Raw genomic sequence first — 26,259 nt, 5'->3', positions numbered from 1 at the left:
TGCTAACATGCACTGTGTGCAGAATTATTAGGCAAATGAGTATTTTGATCACATCATCCCTTTTATACATGTTGTCCTACTCCAAGCTCTATAGGCTTGAAAGCCAACTATCAATCAAGTAAATTAGGTGATGTGCATCTCTGTAATGAGAAGGGGTGTGGTCTAATGACATCAACACCCTATATAAGGTGTGCTTAATTATAAGGCAACTTCCTCTCCTTTGGCAAAATGGGTCAGAAGAGAGATTTGACGGACTCTGAAAAGTCAGAAATTGTGAAATGTCTTGCAGAGGGATGCAGCAGTCTTGAAATTGCCAAACTTTTGAAGCATGATCACCGAACAATCAAGCGTTTCATGGCAAATAGCCAACAGGGTCGCAATGTGCGATACTCAGGGACATGGCCAAGGTAAAGAAAGGCTGAAAAACGACCACCTTTGAACAAGAAACATAAGATAAAACGTCCAGACTGGGCCAAGAAATATCTGTAAATAAACTGGTTTTTCTAAGGTTTTATGGACTGATGAAATGCAAGTGACTCTTGATGGGCCAGATGGATGGGCCCGTGGCTGGATCAGTAAAGGGCAGAGAGCTCCACTCAGACGCCAGCAAGGTGGTACTGGTATGGGCTGGTATCATCAAAGATGAACTTGTGGGACCTTTTCGGGTTGAGGATGGAGTGAAGCTCAACTCCCAGACCTATTGCCAGTTTCTGGAAGACACCTTCTTCAAGTCGGTATCGTTCAAGAAAACCATGATTTTCATGCAGGACAATGCTCCATCACATGCATCCAAATACTCCACAGCGTTTTTTATTGAACAACATAGTTGTTGTTCAATAAAAAAAAGAATCCTCTTAAATACAACTTGCCTAATAATTCTGCACACACTGTATAATGACTAATGGAAGTTCATTATCAAGAAATTTTGGGCAATGAATAATCTATTCTTACAGCAGAAAGGTTATGGAGTTAACCATTTCCTGCAGTTCTCCAGCTTTGATGATATATTTTTTTATTAAAATCTCAAAAGCACACTGCACTGACATAAAGTAGCACTGTGTATTTCTTTCGGTTTGACCCACTGTAGATCGCCACAGTTCTAAGCTGCTTTCTACCCATTTAAAATCTGGTTTACAGTTGGAGGGTGCTCCTACTGTAAGTATTTTCAAACTATTTGCCACAGAACATACATAATTCCATGCATATGCTGGAAACACAATAGCAATAAAAACAAAAATCAGTATATTTCAGAAAGACAAAACTAATACAGAAACATGCATTAGAAACTTGCTGAATACAGTTTAAAAAACACATTAGAAAAATATTCATGATAGAAATGCATAAATGCAATGTTTTACAGACTGACTTGTAATTTTTGGAAATACAAGGTTTTTGAGTTACGGCAACACTATGTACTACTGGTTAGCTGCAAGTAACATCACTCTTTGTAATGAAAATTCATTACAAAGAAAGTTCTCTCATCTCTCCTCACAGCAGCAAATCGTTATGGAAGGCATCATTCACTGCAGTTTTTCAACATTTACTTTGATGTCTGATTTAACATCTTTCAATGATGTCTAAAAAAAGCTCACTGCACTGACAAAGGTCAAAGCACCACTGTGTATTTCTTGTTTGTTAACCCAGTGTAGATCCCCCATAGACAATGCTGCTTTCTACCCATTTAAAATCTGGTTTACAGCTGGAGGATACTCAATTTTTTAAACCTTATTCCATGCATTAGCTGGTTCTCTCTGTGATATCAGTGAGTGTCATAATCAGTTTATGCTTAACCACCTTTGAATGTGTTGAGCTCATTCTTAGGTAAAAGAGATATTAACATTGCATCACGTAGATATATGTCCATATATTTACATTTCCAGATGCTGTAATACAGTCATTGTTCACATGGTTTAACCATCATATTTTGTGAAGCGTTAACCTCCTTATCACTGCATTTGTGTGTCTTAAAATTAGAATGTGGGAAGTTCCTCCCACACTTTCAACAACATGGTTTCTCTCGAGTGTGAATGCGTTGGTGTCTTTTGAGGCCACCACTTTCTCTAAAACTCATCCCGCACTCTGAGCAGTGATACGGTTTCTCTCCTGTGTGAATACGCTGGTGTCTTGTGAGGGTGCCACTCTCTCTAAAAGTCTTTCCACACTCTGAACAGTAATATGGTGTCACTCCAGTGTGAATACGCTGGTGTCTTGTGAGGGTGCCATTCTCCCTAAAAGTCTTTCCACACTCTGAACAGTAATACGGTGTCACTCCAGTGTGAATACGCTGGTGTGCTTTGAGGGTACTGCTCTTTGTAAAACTCATCCCACATTCTATGCAGTGATGTGGTTTCTCTCCAGTGTGAATACGCTGGTGTGCTTTGAGGGTACTGCTCTTTCTAAAAGTCATCCCACATTCTGTGCAGTGATGTGGTTTCTCTCCAGTGTGAATACGCTGGTGTGCTTTGAGGGTACTGCTCTTTCTAAAAGTCATCCCACATTCTGTGCAGTGATGTGGTTTCTCTCCAGTATGAATGAGCTGATGTGCTTGAAGAGCACTCTGTTGATTAAAACTCATCCCACACTCTGAGCAGTGATGTGGCTTCTCTCCTGTGTGAATACGATGGTGTATTTTGAGAGTATCACTCTTTCTAAAACTCATCCCACACTCTGAGCAGTGATAAGGTTTCTCTCCAGTGTGAATACGCTGATGTCTTTGAACACCACTCTGTTGATTAAAACTCTTTCCACACTCTGAGCAGTGATACGGTTTCTCTCCAGTGTGAATGCGCTGGTGTTTTTTAAGGGTACCACTCTCTCTAAAACTCTTTCCACAGTCTGAGCAGTTATACGGTTTCTCTCCAGTGTGAATACGCTGATGTTTTTTAAGGGTACCACTCTCTCTAAAACTCTTTCCACAGTCTGAGCAGTGATACGGTTTCTCTCCAGTGTGAATGAGCTGGTGTTTTTTGAGAGCACTATGTTTCATAAAACTCTTATCACAGTCTGAGCAGTGGTAGGATGACTCTTTTACTGTATGCTTTTTGGTTTGTGCTTGTGGAGAGGAATAACAATGAATAGATTTTTTCTTAGAACTTGAGCTTCTGGGAACTCCCTCCTCACATCTTATTTCTTCTGGTGACAACATAGTAAGATTCCTCTTCATGGAGTTTCTGGAATTCAATTTTAAGAGATATAAGAGAAGGTAAACACTAAGAGCAGCAAAAGACTTACAATGTGAGATCATTCTTGTGTGGAGAAGAAAACATGAAATTTAATAGAAAATACACCAACAAAGTGACAAACTGAAAATGGAGGACTCTTGAAAAAATGTTTGTAGAGGTTAATGGAGGGATTCTTTTATATTGTATTCCTGTTTTTTTCACTGGAATTTTCTTTTTGAGAATAGTGTCTGAGGTTGACAATTTGTTACTTTCATATATTCAGCTATACCAAGTTAAACAGAATAATATTCGAAGAGAAAAGGGTCGCTAGACTACTCCAATGTCTCCCTAGCCATGGAATCGACTTACTTAATTTACTTTAATGACTATTTAATGGCTATCAATGTATTGACAATATGCAACACATTTTATTTTTTTCACCCAAAAAATATAAACTGGAGACTGGAGGGTCGATTAATTACTGGACAATCTTACCTCTTTCTACCCACCATACCGGATTGTTCTGATTTTGTCAGAAAAGAGTCAAACAGGGTGTCCAGAAAAGCACTGAGGGAGGAAATGACTTTAGCTAAGGTTCATATTTTACATGCATTGTTCTGCAGATATGAGTATTCCAAAATACTGGAAGAGGATATGATATGAGGAAAAAGAATCAATGCTGTCCTTTAGCATTAATAAGACTGAGTAATTAGGTCAGTTAACTGGCATACACTATATTGCCAAAAGCATTCACTCACCCATCAAACTCACTGAATTCAGATTTTCCAATCAATTCCATGGCCACGTGTGTATAAAACCAAGCACATGCTTCTATAAACATTTGTGAAAAGTAAGTCACTCTCCAGACCAGTGCGTAAAGCAAAGAAAATATATGGATGAGTGGGTTTGGTATAAAATAACTTGACTAGCCAGCACAGAGTCCTGAGCTCAACCCGACAAAATACCTTTGGGATGAATTAGAGTGGAAACTGCTAGCCAAGCCTTCTCGCCCAACAGCAGTTTCTGACCTCACAAATGTGCTTCTGGAAGAATGGTCAGAAATTCCCATAAACACACTCCTAAACCTTGTGCAAAGCCTTCCCATAAGAGTTGAAGCTGTTACAGCTGTAAAGGGTGACCCAACATCATATTAAACCCTATGGATTAAGAATGGGATGTCCCTCGTATGCGTACAAAGGCAGATGAGTGAATACTTTTGGCAATATAGCGTATGTTTTAGCTTACAAACCTTCATGCTAACCATTTTTTGGTACAGTTTGGTAAATGTTAACACATTATTTTTTTAATAAACTGTGCTTTCTTCCTGTTTCTTACATTTCTAACCATTTGATGTAATATTACTGTACAAATTGCAGTGCAGTAGTATATTAGGGGTGTGTTTATCTGCTCTCCATCCAAACTTGTCTTCAAAAAGAGAGCATTTCTCTATAAAGTTCTGTAAAAGGGAGTTGTAAATACAGTATAAACAGTGTGTAAAAGTGTAGACGAGTTCTTTACCTTCAACAGAGCTGCTCCTCTTTCTCTATATCTGTGCTCCAAAGCTTGGGCTGCATCCAAGGTAAGCCAAGTCTTCAGTAGGACTGTCCTATGAAAACTACTTCATAGCAGCCTGTTGGTCACAAAAATAAAACTAACCAGGCTATGATGTCATCATAAAGGTCCCGCCTCTTAAAACTGTGGTGAGAAACTTGTGTGATTTGCATTTCTTAATATAAATGAATCCAATATATATAAATACTGTTAATATTACTTTAACATATTCTAATTTAAATATTTATGATGTGTATTTGTTTATAGAAGAATGTAACTGTTCAGTGGAACTGCCTGTTTTATGTGCACATTATACATATCTCGATTATTGAAGTATGCTGATGAAAAATATAAAATGCAACAAGCTAAAGATGCTTTATTTTTTTACTCTCACGTTACCCTTTTGTTTAGGTGATGTTTATGTTTATACTGCAGATTCCTTCTAACCACATATCTATATAATCATACTGAGTTCCTCATGATCTTGTTTTAATTAATTTTGCTACATGTGTCCTCATTTACATATGAAAGGCTACTCCTCATAGCTGTAGGTGGGGTGCCATTGTCAGGTTTTTAACTGGTGATTAATGCGACTGCTCTAATTTAGGGAAATGTATATGAAAGTATTGTTGATCTCAACGGGCAAGTTCACAGCACTGATTACTGTCCATTATTTCTCACTTAAGCAACATTTGTTCTGGAAGTTTCAGTGTTTTTAATGTGCCTTCCTGAGTTCTTTCCTTAGTGCAATGGATTCAGTAATATTTGAAAGATCGGAACCCTACAAGAACTGTTATAACTATACACGTTTATAGTGTTTAAAGCTTTAGAGGGTTAAATGTCTTACTAAGATTTAACCCCAAACTCCCAAAACCTTCACAATCAGCACCTGTTATTCTTATTAATGTAATTTACATACATTTCACACACCATTTAAAGATAGTGTTCTTTTAAGTTAAATAGCTTAGCCAAGGCTCAAAACACAATCCAGTTGTTATTTGTTCTCATTTATTCAGGGCAAGGTTTGGTTTGTTGTATGCAATCTAACTCAATAACAATAAAAAACATACAGATGTAACAAAACTAATTCTTACTGATAAAACTTTAATAAAACTCTACAGTGAACAAAATAGAATACCCAAATTCTCTATATTGTGTTCTAATTCTTTCTACTCCCTTATGTGCAATATTCTTAAATCAAATACCCTTACAAATAATTTAAATGATATTAAATGGCTTAATATGGATTATTCAGCATTTTAATACTTGCTGTAGTAATCAAAAAGGCCAAAAAAAGGCAACAATATCTAAGTAACGGGTAACAGAAAAGTTCAGAAACAGAACAGAAAAAAAATACAAAAAACATGCAAATCTGGTTTACAGTTGGAGGGTGCTCCAAGTATTTTAAACTATTTGCCACAGAACATACATAATTCCATGCATATGCTGGTTCTCTTAGTAATATTAGTGAGTGCCATAAGTAGTTTTAGCTCAACCACCTTTAAATGTGTTGTTCTCACTCTTAGGTCAGATAGATATTAACATTGCATCATGTGGATATATGTCCATATATTTACATTTGCAGAGGGTGTAATATCTGTATTGTTCACATTTCTGGTTTAACCATAATATTTAGTAAAACTTTAACCTCATTCTCACTGCATTTATGTGTCTTCAAATATGAATGTTGAAAGATCCTCCCACACTTTCAGTAATGCGTTTTTTATCCAGTGTGAATAAGCTGGTGTTTTTTGAGGGCACTACTTTTTAAAACTCATCCCACACAGATACACTGTATCATCAAAGCAGTGAATTGGTTTCTCTCCTGTGTGAATGCGCTGGTGTGCTTTGAGGGTATCGCTCTTTCTAAAACTTTTTCCAAAGTCTCAGCATTGATACAGTGCTTCCCCAGTGTGAATACACTGGTGTATTTTGAGGGTAACACTCTACAACTCTTTCCACACTCCAGTGTGAATGAACTGGTGTTTTTGGAGAGCACTATGTTTCATAGAAATTGCCTCTCGTTTCTACCTGTTGTCTGTTCCATTTGCACTGCAGCAGGTGAAGCTGATTCACAATCAGTTTTGCTTCTTAACTGGAAGGGTTGATTTGACAAAAGTGTGATTGACAGAAGTGTGATTCACTATATGTTTAAAATTTCAGATGAAGACTGAATTAGGGTTATGCAGCATTTAAATACTGGCTGTGGACTGAAATTTAGGCTGTAATTTATAAAGAAGGGACTGTGTGTTCTAACTTGAGTTTATGAGGATTTTCACATTTAGCAACAGAGGATCAGCCGTTAATGAAAACCATGAAATAAAAATACATTGCTAAATCTGATAAATAAACAATAACCAGTAACCAGTTCACAAACACAATAGCAATAAAAAAACAAACATCAGTATATTTCAGAAAGACAAAACTAATATAAAAACATGCATTAGAAACTTACTGAATACTACAGTTAAAAAAACACATTAGAAAAATATTCATGATAGAAATGCAAAGTTTTGCACACTGACTTGCAATTTTCGGAAATACAAGGTTTTTGAGTTACGGCAACACTGTACTACTAGTTAGCTGCAAGTTATGACAAATGAAGATTCATTGCAAAGAAATGTTGGACATTCTCTCATCTCTCCTCACAGCAGCAAATCGTTATGGAAGGCATCATTCACTGCAGTTCTTCAACATTTACTTTGACATCTGATTTATTATCTTTCAATTGATGTCTTTTTTTGAAGGTCAATTGAAGGTCAAAGCACCACTGTGTATTTCTTGTTTGTTAACCCAGTGTAGATCCCCCATAGACAATGCTGCTTTTTACCCATTTAAAATCTGGTTTACAGCTGGAGGATACTCAATTTTTTAAACCTTATTCCATGCATTAGCTGGTTCTCTCTGTGATATCAGTGAGTGTCATAATCAGTTTATGCTTAACCACCTTTGAATGTGTTGAGCTCATTCTTAGGTAAGAGAGATATTAACATTGCATCACGTGGATATATGTCCATATATTTACATTTCCAGATGCTGTAATACAGGCATTGTTCACATGGTTTAATCATCATATTTTGTGAAGCGTTAACCTCCTTATCACTGCATTTGTGTGTCTTAAAATTAGAATGTGGGAAGTTCCTCTCACACTTTCAACAACATGGTTTCTCTCGAGTGTGAATGCGTTGGTGTCTTTTGAGGCCACCACTTTCTCTAAAACTCATCCCGCACTCTGAGCAGTGATACGGTTTCTCTCCTGTGTGAATACGCTGGTGTCTTGTGAGGGTGCCACTCTCTCTAAAAGTCTTTCCACACTCTGAACAGTAATACGGTGTCACTCCAGTGTGAATACGCTGGTGTCTTTTGAGGGTACTGCTCTTTCTAAAAGTCATCCCACATTCTGTGCAGTGATGTGGTTTCTCTCCAGTATGAATGAGCTGATGTGCTTGAAGAGCACTCTGTTGATTAAAACTCATCCCACACTCTGAGCAGTGATGTGGCTTCTCTCCTGTGTGAATACGATGGTGTATTTTGAGAGTATCACTCTTTCTAAAACTCATCCCACACTCTGAGCAGTGATAAGGTTTCTCTCCAGTGTGAATACGCTGATGTCTTTGAACACCACTCTGTTGATTAAAACTCTTTCCACACTCTGAGCAGTGATACGGTTTCTCTCCAGTGTGAATACGCTGATGTTTTTTAAGGGTACCACTCTCTTTAAAACTCTTTCCACACTCTGAGCAGTGATACGGTTTCTCTCCAGTGTGAATACGCTGATGTTTTTTAAGGGTACCACTCTCTCTAAAACTCTTTCCACAGTCTGAGCAGTAATACGGTTTCTCTCCAGTGTGAATGCGCTGGTGTGTTTTGAGGTGATCACTCTTCCTAAAACTCTTTCCACAGTCTAAGCAGCAAAACAGTTTCTCTCCAGTGTGAATTAACCGGTGTTTTTTGAGAGCACTATGTTTCATAAAACTCTTTCCACAGTCTGAGCAGTGATACGTTTTTTCTTCAGTGTGAATGCACTGGTGTGTTTTGAGGGCACCACTCTCTTTAAAACTCCTCTCACACTCTGAGCAGTGATACGGTTTCTCTCCAGTGTGAATACGCTGGTGTTTTTTAAGGGTACCACTCTCTCTAAAACTCATTCCACACTCTGAGCAGTGATAAGGTTTCTCTCCAGTGTGAATGCGCTGGTGTCTTTTGAGAGCACTACGTTTCATAAAACTCTTATCACAGTCTGAGCAGTGGTAGGATGACTCTTTTCCTGTATGCTTTTTGGTTTGTGCTTGTGAAGAGGAATAACAATGAATAGATTTTTTCTTAGAACTGGAGCTTCTGGGAACTCCCTCCTCACATCTTATCTCTTCTGGTGACAACATAGTAAGATTCCTCTTCATGGTGTTTCTTGAGGTGTTTCTGGAATTAAATTTTAAGAGATATAAGAGAAAGTAAACACTAAGAGCAACAAAAGACTTACAATGAGAGATCATTCTTGTGTGGAGAAGAAAACATGAAATTTAATAGAAAATACACCAACAAAGTGACAAACTGAAAATGGAGGACTCTTTATAGAATTGAATGAAAACATTTTGTAGAGGTTAATGGAGGGATTTTTAATTTGAAGGAGACAAAAAAGGAGTGAAGATTGTTACAGTCTTTAGAATAGTATTTAGGTTTTGGAGTTTTTTTCTCTCTTTTATTTCACTGAAATTTTCTTTTTGAGAATAGTGTCTGAGGTTGACAATTTGTCAGTTTCATATAGTCAGCTATACCAAGGTAAACAGAATGATATTCAAAGAGAAAGGGGCCGCTAGAATACTCCAGTGTCTCCCTAGCCATAAAATCGACTTATTTAATTTACTTTAATGGCTATTTAATGGCTATCAATGTATTGACAATATGCAACACATTTTATTTTTTTCACCCAAGAAATATAAACTGGAGACTGGAGGGTCGATTAACTACTGGACAATCTTACCTCTTTCTACCCACCATACCAGATTGTTCTGATTTGGTCAGAAAAGAGTCTACTGACATTCAAACAGGGTGTCCAGAAAAGCACTGAGGAAGGAAATGACTTTAGCTAAGGTTCATATTTTACATGCATTGTTCAATATAAACATTTGTGAAAATTAAGTCACTCTCCAGACCAGTGCGTAAAGCAAAGAAAATAGATGTATGAGCGGGTTTGGTATAAAAGAACTTGACTAGCCAACAGCAGTGTCTGACCTCACAAATGTGCTTCTGGAAGAATGGTCAAAAATCCCCATAAACACACTCCTAAACCTTGTGCAAAGCCTTCCCAGAAGAGTTGAAGCGGTTATAGCTGCAAAGGGTGACCCAACATCATATTAAACCCTATGGATTAAGAATGGGATGTCCCTCAAATTCATATGCGTGCAAAGGCAGATGAGTGAATACTTTTGGCAATATAGCTTATGTTTTAGCTCACAAACCTTCATGCTAACCATGTTTTTGGTACAGTTTGGTAAATGTTAACATACATTATTTTTTTAATAAACTGTGCTGTCTTCCCATTTCTTACATTTCTAACCATTTGATGTAATATTACTGTACAGAATTGCAGTGCAGTAGTATATTAGGGGTGTGTTTATCTGTTCCCCACCCAAACTTGTCTTCAAAAAGAGAGCATTTCTCTATAAAGTTCTGTAAAAGGGAGTTGTAAATACAGTATAAACAGTGTGTAAAAGTGTAGACGAGTTCTTTACCTTCAACAGAGCTGCTCCTCTTTCTCTATATCTGTGCTCCAAAGCTTGGGCTGCATCCAAGGTAAGCCAAGTCTTCAGTAGGACTGTCCTATGAAAACTACTTCATAGCAGCCTGTTGGTCACACAAATAGAACTAATCAGGATATGAAGTCATCATAAAGGTCCCGCCTCTTAAAACTGTGGCGGGAAACTTGTGTGATTTGCATTTCTTAATATAAATGAATCCAATATATATAAATACTGATAATATTACTTTAACATATTCTAATTTAAATATTTATGATGTGTATTTGTTTATAGAAGAATGTAACTGTTCAGTGGAACTGCCTGTTTTATGTGCACATTATACATATCTCGATTATTGAAGTATGCTGATGAAAAATATAAAATGTAACAAGCTAAAGATGCTTTATTTTTTTACTCTCACGTTACCCTTTTGTTTAGGTGATGTTTATGTTTATACTGCAGATTCCTTCTAACCACATATCTAAATAATCATACTGAGTTCCTCATGATCTTGTTTTAATTAATTTTGCTACATGTGTCTTCATTTACATATGAAAGGCTACTCCTCAGAGCTGTAGGTGGGGTGCCATTGTCAGGTTTTTAACTGGTGATTAATGCGACTGCTCTAATTTAGGGAAATGTATATGAAAGTATTGTTGATCTCAACAGGCAAGTTCACAGCACTGATTACTGTCCATTATTTCTCACTTAAGCAACATTTGTTCTAGAAGTTTCAGTGTTTTTAATTTGCCTTCCTGAGTTCTTTCCTTAAAGTGAAATGGATTCAGTAATATTTGAAAGATCTGAACCCTACAAGAAATGTTATAACTATACACGTTTATAGTGTTTAAAGCTTTAGAGGGTTAAATGTCTTACTACGATTTAACCCCAAACTCCCAAAACCTTCACAATCAGCACCTGTTATACTCATTAATGTAATATACATACATTTGATACACCATTTAAAGATAGTGTTCTGTTAAGTTAAATAGCTTAGCCAAGGCTCAAAACACAATCCAGTTGTTATTTGTTCTCATTTGGTTTGTTGTACGCAATCTAATAATAATAATAAAAAACCTACAGACATAACACAACTAATTCTTACTGATAAAACTCTAATAAAACTCTACACTGAACAAAATAGAAATATTACTGAAACTCTCTATATTGTGTTCTAATTCTTTCTACTCCCTTGTGTGTAATATTCCTAAATCAAATACCCATAGAAATAATTTAAATGATATTAAATGGCTTAATATGGATTATTCCGCATTTTAATACTTGCTGTAGTAAGCATAAAATAAAACAATTGCAGAATCAAAAAGGCAACAATATCTAAGTAACGAGTAACACAAACGTTCAGAAACAGAACAGAAAAACAATACAAAAAACATGCAAATCTGGTTTAAAGTAGGAGGGTGCTCCAAGTATTTTAAACTATTTGCCACAGAACATACATAATTCCATGCATATGTTGGTTCTCTCAGTGAATAATATTTAGTAAAACTTTAACCTCATTCTCACTGCATTTATGTGTCTTCAAATATGAATGTCGAAAGATCCTCCCACACTTTCAGTAATGCGTTTTTTATCCAGTGTGAATAAGCTGGTGTTTTTTGAGGGCACTACTCTTTAAAACTCATCCCACACATATACACTGTATCATCCAAGCAGTGATTTGGTTTCTCTCCTGTGTGAATGCGCTGGTGTGCTTTGAGGGTATCACTCTTTCTAAAACTTTTTCCAAAGTCTGAGCATTGATACAGTGCTTCTCCAGTGTGAATCTCTAAAACTCTTTCAACACTCCAGTGTGAATGAACTGGTGTTTTTGGAGAGCACTATGTTAGTGCTTCTTGCAGTCTGAGCAGTGCTAATATGTCTCTTTTTTCTGTTTTCTTTTGGGTCTTGTGGAGAGGAATAACAATAAAAATATATATTTTTGTTGAGCTTTAGGAAACTCCTTACATCTTATCTTTTCTGGTGACAACATAGTGAGATCCATTTTATGGTGTTCTCATCAGCTAATTTGCCTTCCTGAGTTCTTTCCTTAAAGTGAAATGGATTCAGTAATATTTGAAAGATCTGAACCCTACAAGAACTGTTATAACTATACACGTTTATAATGTTTAAAGCTTTAGAGGGTTAAATGTCTTACTACGATTTAACCCCAAACTCCCAAAACCTTCACAATCAGCACCTGTTATACTTATTAATGTAATTTACATACATTTGACACACCATTTAAAGATAGTGTTCTGTTAAGTTAAATAGCTTAGCCAAGGCTCAAAACACAATCCAGTTGTTATTTGTTCTCATTTATTCAGGGCAAGGTTTGGTTTGTTGTATGCAATCTAACTCAATAACAATAAAAAACGTACAGATGTAACAAAACTAATTCTTACTGATAAAACTCTAATAAAACTCTACAGTGAACAAAATAGAATACCAAAACTCTCTATATTGTGTTCTAATTCTTTCTACTCCCTTATGTGCAATATTCTTAAATCAAATACCCTTACAAATAATTTAAATGATATGAAATGGCTTAATATGGATTATTCAGCATTTTAATACTTGCTGTAGTAATCAAAAAGGCCGAAAAAAGGCAACAATATCTAAGTAACGGGTAACAGAAAAGTTCAGAAACAGAACAGAAAAAAAAATACAAAAAACATGCAAATCTGGTTTACAGTTGGAGGGTGCTCCAAGTATTTTAAACTATTTGCCACAGAACATACATAATTCCATGCATATGCTGGTTCTCTTAGTAATATTAGTGAGTGCCATAAGTAGTTTTAGCTCAACCACCTTTAAATGTGTTGATCTCACTCTTAGGTCAGATAGATATTAACATTGCATCATGTGGATATATGTCCATATATTTACATTTGCAGAGGGTGTAATATCTGTATTGTTCACATTTCTGGTTTAACCATAATATTTAGTAAAACTTTAACCTCATTCTCACTGCATTTATGTGTCTTCAAATATGAATGTTGAAAGATCCTCCCACACTTTCAGTAATGCGTTTTTTATCCAGTGTGAATAAGCTGGTGTTTTTTGAGGGCACTACTTTTTAAAACTCATCCCACACAGATACACTGTATCATCAAAGCAGTGAATTGGTTTCTCTCCTGTGTGAATGCGCTGGTGTGCTTTGAGGGTATCACTCTTTCTAAAACTTTTTCCAAAGTCTCAGCATTGATACAGTGCTTCCCCAGTGTGAATACACTGGTGTATTTTGAGGGTAACACTCCACAACTCTTTCCACACTCCAGTGTGAATTAACTGGTGTTTTTGGAAAGTACTATGTTTCATAGAAATTGCCTCTCGTTTCTACCTGTTGTCTGTTCCATTTGCACTGCAGCAGGTGAAGCTGATTCACAATCAGTTTTCCTTCTTAACTGGAAGGGTTGATTTGACAAACGTGTGATTGACAGAAGTGTGATTCACTATATGTTTAAAATTTTAGATGAAGACTGAATTAGGGTTATGCAGCATCTAAATACTGGCTGTGGACTGAAATTTAGGCTGTAATTTATAAAGAAGGGACTGTGTGTTCTAACTTGAGTTTATGAGGATTTTCACATTTAGCAACAGAGGATCAGCCGTTAATGAAAACCATGAAATAAAAATACATTGCTAAATCTGATAAATAAACAATAACCAGTAACCAGTTCACAAACACAATAGCAATAAAAAAACAAACATCAGTATATTTCAGAAAGACAAAACTAATACAGAAACATGCATTAGAAACTTACTGAATACTACAGTTAAAAAAAACACATTAGAAAAATATTCATGATAGAAATGCATGAATGCAATGTTTTGCACACTGACCTGCAATTTTCGGAAATACAAGGTTTTTGATTTACGGCAACACTATGTACTACTAGTTAGCTGCAAGTAATGACAAATGAAAATTCACTTTGCAAAGAAATGTTGGACATTCTCTCATCTCTCCTCACAGCAGCAAATCGTTATGGAAGGAATCATTCACTGCAGTTCTTCAACATTTACTTTGACGTCTGATTTATTATCTTTCAATTGATGTCTTTTTTTGAAGGTCAATTGAAGGTCAAAGCACCACTGTGTATTTCTTGTTTGTTAACCCAGTGTAGATCCCCCATAGACAATGCTGCTTTCTACCCATTTAAAATCTGGTTTACAGCTGGAGGATACTCAATTTTTTAAACCTTATTCCATGCATTAGCTGGTTCTCTCTGTGATGTCAGTGAATGTCATAATCAGTTTATGCTTAACCACCTTTGAATGTGTTGAGCTCATTCTTAAGTAAGAGAGATATTAACATTGCATCCCGTGGATATGTGTCCATATATTTACATTTTCAGATGCTGTAATACAGGCATTGTTCACATGGTTTAACCATCATATTTTGTGAAGCGTTAACCACCTTATCACTGCATTTGTGTGTCTTAAAATTAGAATGTGGGAAGTTCCTCTCACACTTTCAACGACATGGTTTCTCTCGAGTGTGAATGCGTTGGTGTCTTTTGAGGCCACCACTTTCTCTAAAACTCATCCCGCACTCTGAGCAGTGATACGGTTTCTCTCCTGTGTGAATACGCTGGTGTCTTGTGAGGGTGCCACTCTCTCTAAAAGTCTTTCCACACTCTGAACAGTAATACGGTGTCACTCCAGTGTGAATACGCTGGTGTCTTTTGAGGGAGCAACTCTCTCTAAAAGTCATCCCACACTCTGTGCAGTGATGTGGTTTCTCTCCAGTGTGAATACGCTGGTGTGCTTTGAGGGTACTGCTCTTTCTAAAAGTCATCCCACATTCTGTGCAGTGATGTGGTTTCTCTCCAGTATGAATGAGCTGATGTGCTTGAAGAGCACTCTGTTGATTAAAACTCATCCCACACTCTGAGCAGTGATGTGGCTTCTCTCCTGTGTGAATACGATGGTGTATTTTGAGAGTATCACTCTTTCTAAAACTCATCCCACACTCTGAGCAGTGATAAGGTTTCTCTCCAGTGTGAATACGCTGATGTCTTTGAACACCACTCTGTTGATTAAAACTCTTTCCACAGTCTGAGCAGTGATACGGTTTCTCTCCAGTGTGAATGCGCTGGTGTCTTTTGAGGGCACCACTCTCTTTAAAACTCTTTCCACACTCTGAGCAGTTATACGGTTTCTCTCCAGTGTGAATGCGCTGATGTTTTTTAAGGGTACCACTCTCTCTAAAACTCTTTCCACAGTCTGAGCAGTAATACGGTTTCTCTCCAGTGTGAATGCGCTGGTGTGTTTTGAGGTGATCACTCTTCCTAAAACTTTTTCCACAGTCTAAGCAGCAAAACAGTTTCTCTCCAGTGTGAATTAACCGGTGTTTTTTGAGAGCACTATGTTTCATAAAACTCTTTCCACAGTCTGAGCAGTGATACGTTTTTTCTCCAGTGTGAATGCACTGGTGTCTTTTGAGGGCACCACTCTCTTTAAAACTCATCTCACACTCTGAGCAGTGATACGGTTTCTCTCCAGTGTGAATACGCTGGTGTTTTTTAAGGGTACCACTCTCTCTAAAACTCATTCCACACTCTGAGCAGTGATAAGGTTTCTCTCCTGTGTGAATGCGCTGGTGTGTTTTGAGGTGATCTCTCTTCCTAAAACTCTTTCCACAGTCTAGGCAGCAAAACAGTTTCTCTCCAGTGTGAATGAGCTGGTGTCTATAGAGGGTACCACTGTCTTTAAAACTCATCCCACACTCTGAGCAGTGATACGGTTTCTCTCCAGTGTGAATGCGCTGGTGTGTTTTGAGGTGATCACTCTTCCTAAAACTCTTTCCACACTCTGAGCAGTGATATGGTTTCTCTCCAGTGTGAATGAGCTGGTGTCTTTTGAGAGCACTACGTTTCATAAAACTCTTATCACAGTCTGAGCAGTGGTGAGATGACTCTTTTCCTGTATGCTTTTTGGTTTGTGCTTGTGGAGAGGAATAACAATGAATAGATTTTTTCTTAGAACTGGAGCTTCTGGGAACTCCCTCCTCACATCTTATCTCTTCTGGTGACAACATAGTAAGATTCCTCTTCATGGTGTTTCTTGAGGTGTTTCTGGAATTAAATTTTAAGAGATATAAGAGAAAGTAAACACTAAGAGCAACAAAAGACTTACAATGAGAGATCATTCTTGTGTGGAGAAGAAAACATGAAATTTAATAGAAAATACACCCACAAAGTGACAAACTGAAAATGGAGGACTCTTTATAGAATTGAATAAAAACATTTTGTAGAGGTTAATGGAGGGATTTTTAATTTCAATGAGACAAAAAAGGAGTGAAGATTGTTACAGTCTTTAGAATAGTATTTAGGTTTTGGAGTTTTTCTCTCTTTTATTTCACTGAAATTTTCTTTTTGAGAATAGTGTCTGAGGTTGACAATTTGTCAGTTTCATATAGTCAGCTATACCAAGGTAAACAGAATGATATTCAAAGAGAAAGGGGCCGCTAGAATACTCCAGTGTCTCCCTAGCCATAAAATCGACTTATTTAATTTACTTTAATGGCTATTTAATGGCTATCAATGTATTGACAATATGCAACACATTTTATTTTTTTCACCCAAGAAATATAAACTGGAGACTGGAGGGTCGATTAACTACTGGACAATCTTACCTCTTTCTACCCACCATACCAGATTGTTCTGATTTGGTCAGAAAAGAGTCTACTGACATTCGAACAGGGTGTCCAGAAAAGCACTGAGGAAGGAAATGACTTTAGCTAAGGTTCATATTTTACATGCATTGTTCAATATAAACATTTGTGAAAATTAAGTCACTCTCCAGACCAGTGCGTAAAGCAAAGAAAATAGATGTATGAGCGGGTTTGGTATAAAAGAACTTGACTAGCCAACAGCAGTGTCTGACCTCACAAATGTGCTTCTGGAAGAATGGTCAAAAATCCCCATAAACACACTCCTAAACCTTGTGCAAAGCCTTCCCAGAAGAGTTGAAGCGGTTATAGCTGCAAAGGGTGACCCAACATCATATTAAACCCTATGAATTAAGAATGGGATGTCCCTCAAATTCATATGCGTGCAAAGGCAGATGAGTGAATACTTTTGGCAATATAGCTTATGTTTTAGCTCACAAACCTTCATGCTAACCATGTTTTTGGTACAGTTTGGTAAATGTTAACATACATTATTTTTTTAATAAACTGTGCTTTCCTCCCATTTCTTACATTTCTAACCATTTGATGTAATATTACTGTACAAAATTGCAGTGCAGTAGTATATTAGGGGTGTGTTTATCTGTTCCCCACCCAAACTTGTCTTCAAAAAGAGAGCATTTCTCTATAAAGTTCTGTAAAAGGGAGTTGTAAATACAGTATAAACAGTGTATAAAAGTGTAGACGAGTTCTTTACCTTCAACAGAGCTGCTCCTCTTTCTCTATATCTGTGCTCCAAAGCTTGGGCTGCATCCAAGGTAAGCCAAGTCTTCAGTAGGACTGTCCTATGAAAACTACTTCATAGCAGCCTGTTGGTCACACAAATAGAACTAATCAGGATATGATGTCATCATAAAGGTCCCGCCTCTTAAAACTGTGGCGGGAAACTTGTGTGATTTGCATTTCTTAATATAAATGAATCCAATATATATATAAATACTGTTAATATTACTTTAACATATTCTAATTTAAATATTTATGATGTGTATTTGTTTATAGAAGAATGTAACTGTTCAGTGGAACTGCCTGTTTTATGTGCACATTATACATATCTCGATTATTGAAGTATGCTGATGAAAAATATAAAATGTAACAAGCTAAAGATGCTTTATTTTTTTACTCTCACGTTACCCTTTTGTTTAGGTGATGTTTATGTTTATACTGCAGATTCCTTCTAACCACATATCTAAATAATCATACTGAGTTCCTCATGATCTTGTTTTAATTAATTTTGCTACATGTGTCTTCATTTACATATGAAAGGCTACTCCTCAGAGCTGTAGGTGGGGTGCCATTGTCAGGTTTTTAACTGGGGATTAATGCGACTGCTCTAATTTAGGGAAATGTATATGAAAGTATTGTTGATCTCAACAGGCAAGTTCACAGCACTGATTACTGTCCATTATTTCTCACTTAAGCAACATTTGTTCTAGAAGTTTCAGTGTTTTTAATTTGCCTTCCTGAGTTCTTTCCTTAAAGTGAAATGGATTCAGTAATATTTGAAAGATCTGAACCCTACAAGAAATGTTATAACTATACACGTTTATAGTGTTTAAAGCTTTAGAGGGTTAAATGTCTTACTACGATTTAACCCCAAACTCCCAAAACCTTCACAATCAGCACCTGTTATACTCATTAATGTAATATACATACATTTGATACACCATTTAAAGATAGTGTTCTGTTAAATAGTTTTAAATAGTTTAAAAAAGTTAAATAGCTTAGCCAAGGCTCAAAACACAATCCAGTTGTTATTTGTTCTCATTTGGTTTGTTGTAAGCAATCTAATAATAATAATAAAAAACCTACAGACATAACACAACTAATTCTTACTGATAAAACTCTACAGTGAACAAAATAGAAATATTACTGAAACTCTCTATATTGTGTTCTAATTCTTTCTACTCCCTTGTGTGTAATATTCCTAAATCAAATACCCATAGAAATAATTAATAATAATTAATATGGATTATTCCGCATTTTAATACTTGCTGTAGTAAGCATAAAATAAAACAATTGCAGAATCAAAAAGGCAACAATATCTAAGTAACGAGTAACACAAACGTTCAGAAACAGAACAGAAAAAGAATACAAAAAACATGCAAATCTGGTTTAAAGTAGGAGGGTGCTTAGTTTAAAGTATTTTAAACTATTTGCCACAGAACATACATAATTCCATGGATATGCTGGTTCTCTCAGTGAATAATATTTAATAAAACTTTAACCTCATTCTCACTGCATTTATGTGTCTTCAAATATGAATGTCGAAAGATCCTCCCACACTTTCAGTAATGCGTTTTTTATCCAGTGTGAATAAGCTGGTGTTTTTTGAGGGCACTACTCTTTAAAACTCATCCCACACATATACACTGTATCATCCAAGCAGTGATTTGGTTTCTCTCCTGTGTGAATGCGCTGGTGTGCTTTGAGGGTATCACTCTTTCTAAAACTTTTTCCAAAGTCTGAGCATTGATACAGTGCTTCTCCAGTGTGAATACACTGGTGTGTTTTGAGGGTAACACTCTCTCTAAAACTCTTTCAACACTCCAGTGTGAATGAACTGGTGTTTTTGGAGAGCACTATGTTAGTGCTTCTTGCAGTCTGAGCAGTGCTAATATGTCTCTTTTCCTGTTTTCTTTTGGGTCTTGTGGAGAGGAATAACAATAAAAATATATATTTTTGTTGAGCTTTAGGAAACTCCTTACATCTTATCTTTTCTGGTGACAACATAGTGAGATCCATTTTATGGTGTTCTCTCAAAGTGTTTCTGATTAAGAAATAAGAGAAAGTAAACACTAAGAGCAGCAGAATACTTGCAGTGAGAGGTCATTCCATATTTATAAAACTAATCATTTTTCATTAATCATGTTTTTAACACACCTGTTTCTGTTCAAACCCATCAGTTACACCACACATATTTGGAGTGTAGAGTGTTTTCCTCTGCTTAACTTATTTAAAAATGCTATTTGTTTATCATAAAAAAACATATCATGACAGTATTACTTTAGCATATTCAGATTTTCTTATTTTATTATGTTAATTGTTTATATATGTTTGTAGGATGAAATCTAGCAAATAAACAATTTAACTTAATAGTAGAACTGCCTGTTTACTGTGCATATGATAAAACTCTTAATGAAGTATGATGATTAAAAATATAAAATGTAAAAAGCTGATGTGTTACAGTTTTGTTTAAGTGATGGTTATGTTTCTACTGCAGATCCCTTGTAAATAAATACACAGAGCTCCTGTGTATTGGCTTTGTTTGATTTTTTTTTAGCCACAAGTGTCCTCACTTACATATGAAAGGCTACTCCTCAGAGCTGTAGGTGGGGTGCCATTGTCAGGTTTTTAACTAGTGATTAATGCGACTACTCTGATTTAAGGAATTTTATGTTAAAGTATTGTTAATCTGAATAGGCAAATTCACAACACTGATTACTGTCCATTATTTCTCTCTTAAGCAACATTTGTTCAGAAAGCTTCAATGTCTTTATATTGCCTCCCTGATTCTTTCCTTAACATGCAATGGATTCAATAATATTTAAAAGATCATAATCCTACCAGAAATGTTCTAACTATATGTGTGTTTAAAGCTCTAGGGGGTTAAACATCAACCTATTTCCAAACTACAAACTCCAAAACATTCACAAACAGCTCCTATTATATTAATATAATTAACACACATTTCACACACCATAACCAAGGCTCAAAACACAATCCAGGTGTTATTTGTTCTCACTCATTCAAGGTAAGGTTTACTTACTTACTACTGTATGCAAGCTAATTGACTAATAATAATAATAATACCAATAAATAATTACAACACTAAATTACAGATCTTACAAAACTACATCTTACTGTAAAGAAAAAAACATTTTTGTTCAAATATTTTTTACTCCCTTTTACTCCCAATATTCCTAAATCACAAACCTATAAAAACAATTTTACATGATGTAAAATGAATTAAAATGGGAATTTAGATTTTTTAAAAACAAATATTTTATCCATAGTTCAGATAAAACACATGAAGTAACAAATGTAAAGTACACGTGAGAAGGTAAAAATGAAGTTTGAAGATGGATTATGCAACATTTTATTACTTGCTATAGGCTATAATAATAAAAAAGACAAACTTTGTCCATATATTTACATTTCCAGAGACTGTAATATGCATTGCTATGTTCACTTTTCTGGTTTAACCATCATATTTTGTGCATTTATCTTATTTGTGTGTTTCTTTGACACAGTGGTGGCATCTGCCATCTTTTATGGAGTGGTCTGTTGAACTACTTTCTCTGTGTGAATGAGCTGGTGTCTTTGAAAACCACTCTTTCCACACTCTATGCAGTGATATGGTTTCTCTCCAGTGTGAATGCGCTGGTGTGTTTGTAGAGAACTCTGTTTATTAAAACTCATTCCACACTGTGAGCAGTGATATGGTTTCCCTCCTGTGTGAATGCGCTGGTGTTTTGTGAGTGTACTGTTCTCTCTAAAACTTATTCCACACTCTAAGCAGTGATACGGTTTCTCTCCAGTGTGAATGCGCTGATGTGTTTGAAGAGCACTCTGTTGATTAAAACTCTTTCCACACTCTGAGCAGTGATATGGTTTCTCTCCTGTGTGAATGCGCTGGTGTCTTTTGAGATCACTACTCTGTCTAAAACTCTTTCCACACTCTGAGCAGTCATAAGGTTTCTCTCCAGTGTGAATACGCTGGTGTTTTTGGAAAGCACCATGTTCCATAAAACTCTTCTCGCAGTCTGAGCAGTGGTAAGATGTCCCTTTTCCTGTTTTGATTTGAGTTTGTTCTTGTAGAAAGGAAAAACAATAAACATTTTTTTTTTCTGAACTAGAGCTTCTGGAAACTCCATCCTCACTTCTTGTCTTTTCTGCTGACAACATAGTGAGATTCCTCTTCAAGGTGTTCTGGAAGTACATTTTAAAATGTTTGAGAGAAAGTAAACTTTAAGCAACAGAATATTTGCAATGGGGGGGGTCATTCCAAAAGCATTCACTCACAAATCAAACTCATTAAATGGGAGGTCATTCCAAAAGTATTCACTCACCCATCAAACTCATTAAATTCAGATTTTCCAATCAATTCCATGGCCACAGGTGTATAAAACCAAGCACCTAGGCATGCAGACTGCTGCTATAAACATCTGTGAAAGATTATGTCTCTCTCCAGAACTCAGTGAATTCCAGTGTGGTACTGCAACAGACCAAACTCCAAACTACATGTGGCTCAAGAACAGTGCATAGAGTGCTTCATGGAATGGATTTTCATGGCTGTCCAGCTGCCTTCTATCTAATCCTTACATCACCATGCACAATTTAAAGCTTGTTGGGTTTGGACGTTGCCAGGAGAACGGTACTTGATGCTTCAGCATACCAAGAGATTTTTATCAATTTCACGCAAACAGGGATGACCCCTTCCTGTTCCAACAGGACTGTGGACCATTGCGTAAAGCAAGGTCCATAAAGACATGGATGAGCGAGTTTGGTGTTAAAGAACTTGACCTCAACCCGACAGAACACCTTTGGGATGAATTAGAGTTTAGACTGCTAGCCAGGCCTTCTCGTCCAACAGCAGTGTTTGACCTCACAAATGTGCTTCTAGAAGAACAATCAGAAATTCCCATAAACACACTCCTAAACGTTGTGCAAAGTCTTCCCCTAAGAATTGAAGCCATTATAGCTGCAAAGGGTGACCTGGCATCATATTAAACCCTATGAATTAAGAATGGGATGTCACTCAAATTAATTTGTGTGCAAAACAGTGTGTAAAAGTGTAGACGAGTTCTTTACCTTCAGTAGAGCTGCTCCTCTATTCTCTATATCTGCTATTTTACACCTAAAAAGCATAGAGCTTTACTGGCTCTAATGTATATAAATACTATTAGTTTAACTTAAGTATTACTTTAACATATTCTAATTTCAATATTTATGATGTTTATTTGTTTGTAGAAGAATGTAACTGTAAATGTAGTGGAACTGCCTGTCTACTGTGCATATAATAAATATCTTATTACTGGAGTATGCTGATAAAAAATATCAAATGTAACAAGTTGATGCTGCTTTTTTTTTTTGTCGTATGTTACCCTTTTGTTCTTCATGATCTTGTTTTAATTTATTAAGTGTCAAGTGTCCTCACTTACATATACTATAAGGTCCATTATTTCTCACTTAAGCAACATCTGTTCTGGAAGCTTTTTTACTTTGCCTTCCTGAGTTCTTTCCTTAAAGTGAAATGCATTCAGTAATATTTGAAAGATCTGAACCCTACAAGAAATGTTATAACTATACACGTTTATAGTGTTTAAAGCTTTAGAGGGTTAAATGTTATACTGATATTTAACTACAAACTCCCAAAACCTTTACAAACAGCTCCCGTTATACTAATTAATATAATTTACACACATTTCACACACCATTTAAACACGGTGTTAAATAGCTCAAAACACAATTCAGGTGTTATTTGTTCTAAATTATTCAAGGCAAGGATTGGTTCATTGTATGCAATCTAATTTACTACTACTAATAAAAAACTAACAAAATTTTTTACTGTAGAGTAATAAAACTCTACAGTGAACAAAATAGAAATATTACTGAAACTCTCTATATTGTGTTCTAAAACTTTCTACTTCCTTGTTACTAAATGAAATATAGAAATAATTAATAATTTTAATTATATTAAATTGCTTTAAATAGCAGTTTTTAACTTTTATTTAACTGTTTCATCCATGGTTCAGTTAAAAACATAAAGAGCAACACATGTAAAGTATTCATGGGAGCAACTAAAGGTAAAATATAAACAGCTAGTCTAGAATATTGTTTGTAAATATACATTATTCTATTTGTTTAAAAAACAAAAGAAAGGCTGAATATTAATTATGCAGCATTTTAATACTTGCTGAAGTATGATGTGGGGAATAACATTTGTGGAGAGGCACGAAATAGACCAAAATAGGTCATTAAATAGGATTTTCACATTTTACCAAAAGCTGATTATTAAAAAACAGCCATTATTAAATAGCACAACATAAAAATACATTACCAAATCAAAAATGCAACTAAATAACTAAGTAAAAGGTAAACCAGTAAAAGGAAAGTTTAGAAACACATCAGAAATAAAAATACATATATATTACATAAACATGCATTAGGAATGTAAAGAAAACACATTAGAAAAATGAATGGACCAATAGAAATTATGTTTTGGAAAAAAATCTTGTTACACTGACTTCCATCAAAGGTTTTTTACTCCTTCTGCAACAAAATTGCCATTTTGGAGATTTTTGAGTTACAGCAACAATATGTACTACTGGTAAGTTAACGATACTGACTACCTAACAGGTAATGACTAATGGAAGTTCATTATCAAGACATACTGGAAAAAGAATACTCATCTATTCTCATGGCAGAAACTTTATGGAATTAATCATTTCCTGTAGTTCTCCAGCTTTTACTTTGATGTAACATTTTTCAATGGATGAGCTGGTGTTTCTGAAGACCACTCTGTTGATTAAAACTCTTTCCACACTCTGAGCAGTAATCCAGTGTTACTCCAGTGTGAATGCACTGATGTTTTTTGAGGGCACTACTCTTTAAAACTCATCCCACACGGACACCCCATATAATACCAGCAGTGATGCGATTTCTCTCCTGTGTGACTGCACTGGTGTGCTTTGAGGGCATCACTGTTTCTAAAACTTTTTCCACAGTCTGAGTGGAACACTAAGAGCAGCAGGACACTTGCAATAAGGGCTATTCCATATTTATAAAACTAATCCTTTTAATCCGGAGTGTTTTTAACACACCTGTTTCTTTTTAAATCCATCAGTTACACCAAAATATTAGGAGTGTAGAGTGTGTTCCCCTATTTTACTTATTTAAAAAAATACTTTTAGTTTATCATAACAGTATTACTTTAACATATTCTGATTTTAGCTAATTTTACAATGTTTATTTGTTTATATATGTCTGTAGGATGAAATCCACATGCCTTTTATTACTTTTTTGTATATGTATCTGTCTAAATAGTTTGCACATTGTTGGATGATTAGCAAATAAAGAATTTGACTCTACAGTGGAACTGCCTGTTTACGGGGCATATGATAAAACTCTTAATGAAGTATGAAATGTAAAAAGTTTAAATGTTTAAGTGCTTGTTGCACTGCAGATCCCTTGTAAATAAATACACAGTTTCAATTGGCTTTGTTTGAATTTATTTAGCCACAAGTGTCCTAACTTACATATGAATGGCTCCTCTACTGTAGGTGGGGTGCCATTGTCAGGTTTTTAACTGGTGATTAATGCGACTGCTCTGATTTAGGGAAATTTATGTATTGTTAATCTGAACAGGACAATTCGCAAATTTGCAACACTGATTACTGCCCATTATTTTATATTTATATGGACAAAGACATACGACTTTGTCCATATATTTACATTTCCAGACGCTGTAATTGCCTTGTTCAGTTTTCTGGCTCATATTTTGTGAAGCATTAATCTAATTTGTGTGTATTTAAATTTGAATGTGGAAAGCACTTTCAGCAATAGGGTTTCTCTGTGTGAATGCACTGGTGTCTTTGAAGACCACTCTGCTGTTTAAAACTTTTTCCACAGCCTGAGCAGTGATACAGTTTCTCTCCAGTGTGAATGCACTGGTGTGTTTGAAGAGCACCCTATTGATTAAAACTCCTTCCACACTCTGAGCAGTGATACAGTTTCTCTCCTGTGTGAATGCGCTGATGTTTTGTGAGGGTACCACTCTTTTTAAAACTCAATCCACACTCTGAGCAGTAATACAGTTTCTCTCCAGTGTGAATGAGCTGGTGTTTTTGGAAAGCACTATGTTTTATAAAACTCTTCTCGCAGTCTGAGCAGTGGTAAGATGTTCCTATACCTGTATTCTTTTGAGTTTGTTCGTGTGGAGAGGAATGACAATGAATACATTTATTTTTCGAACCGGAGCTTCTGGAAAGATTGCTAATTACATTCTTGTGTGTTTTTAATTGATCCATTTTAAACCTGTTTTATTTCATTGGATTTTTCTTTGTGAGACAGGACACAATAGTTCACAATTTGTCAATTTCATATACCTTACTCTCAT

The 26,259-nt window shown here is 35.8% G+C and overlaps 1 protein-coding gene and 1 pseudogene across 1 annotated transcript in view; both read right to left on the bottom strand.

Moving 5' to 3' along the window:
- The window catches only part of LOC140549580 (uncharacterized), an 85,765-nt gene extending 68,636 nt beyond the window's left edge, over positions 1–17,129 (bottom strand). Inside the window, 3 exon segments of the mRNA XM_072673332.1 lie at positions 2,005–3,003; positions 7,933–8,973; positions 14,933–17,129. Of these exon segments, the coding sequence (XP_072529433.1) occupies positions 2,005–3,003; positions 7,933–8,973; positions 14,933–16,601 (3,709 nt within the window). The 5' untranslated portion in view covers positions 16,602–17,129.
- A 4,157-nt stretch (positions 17,130–21,286) lies between these two features.
- LOC140549749 (uncharacterized) lies at positions 21,287–26,259 on the bottom strand (annotated as a pseudogene).

Source organism: Salminus brasiliensis, chromosome 2 (assembly GCF_030463535.1).
Source record: "Salminus brasiliensis chromosome 2, fSalBra1.hap2, whole genome shotgun sequence".
NCBI lineage: Eukaryota > Metazoa > Chordata > Actinopteri > Characiformes > Bryconidae > Salminus > Salminus brasiliensis.
This window is presented reverse-complemented; position numbering and strand designations above follow the sequence as displayed.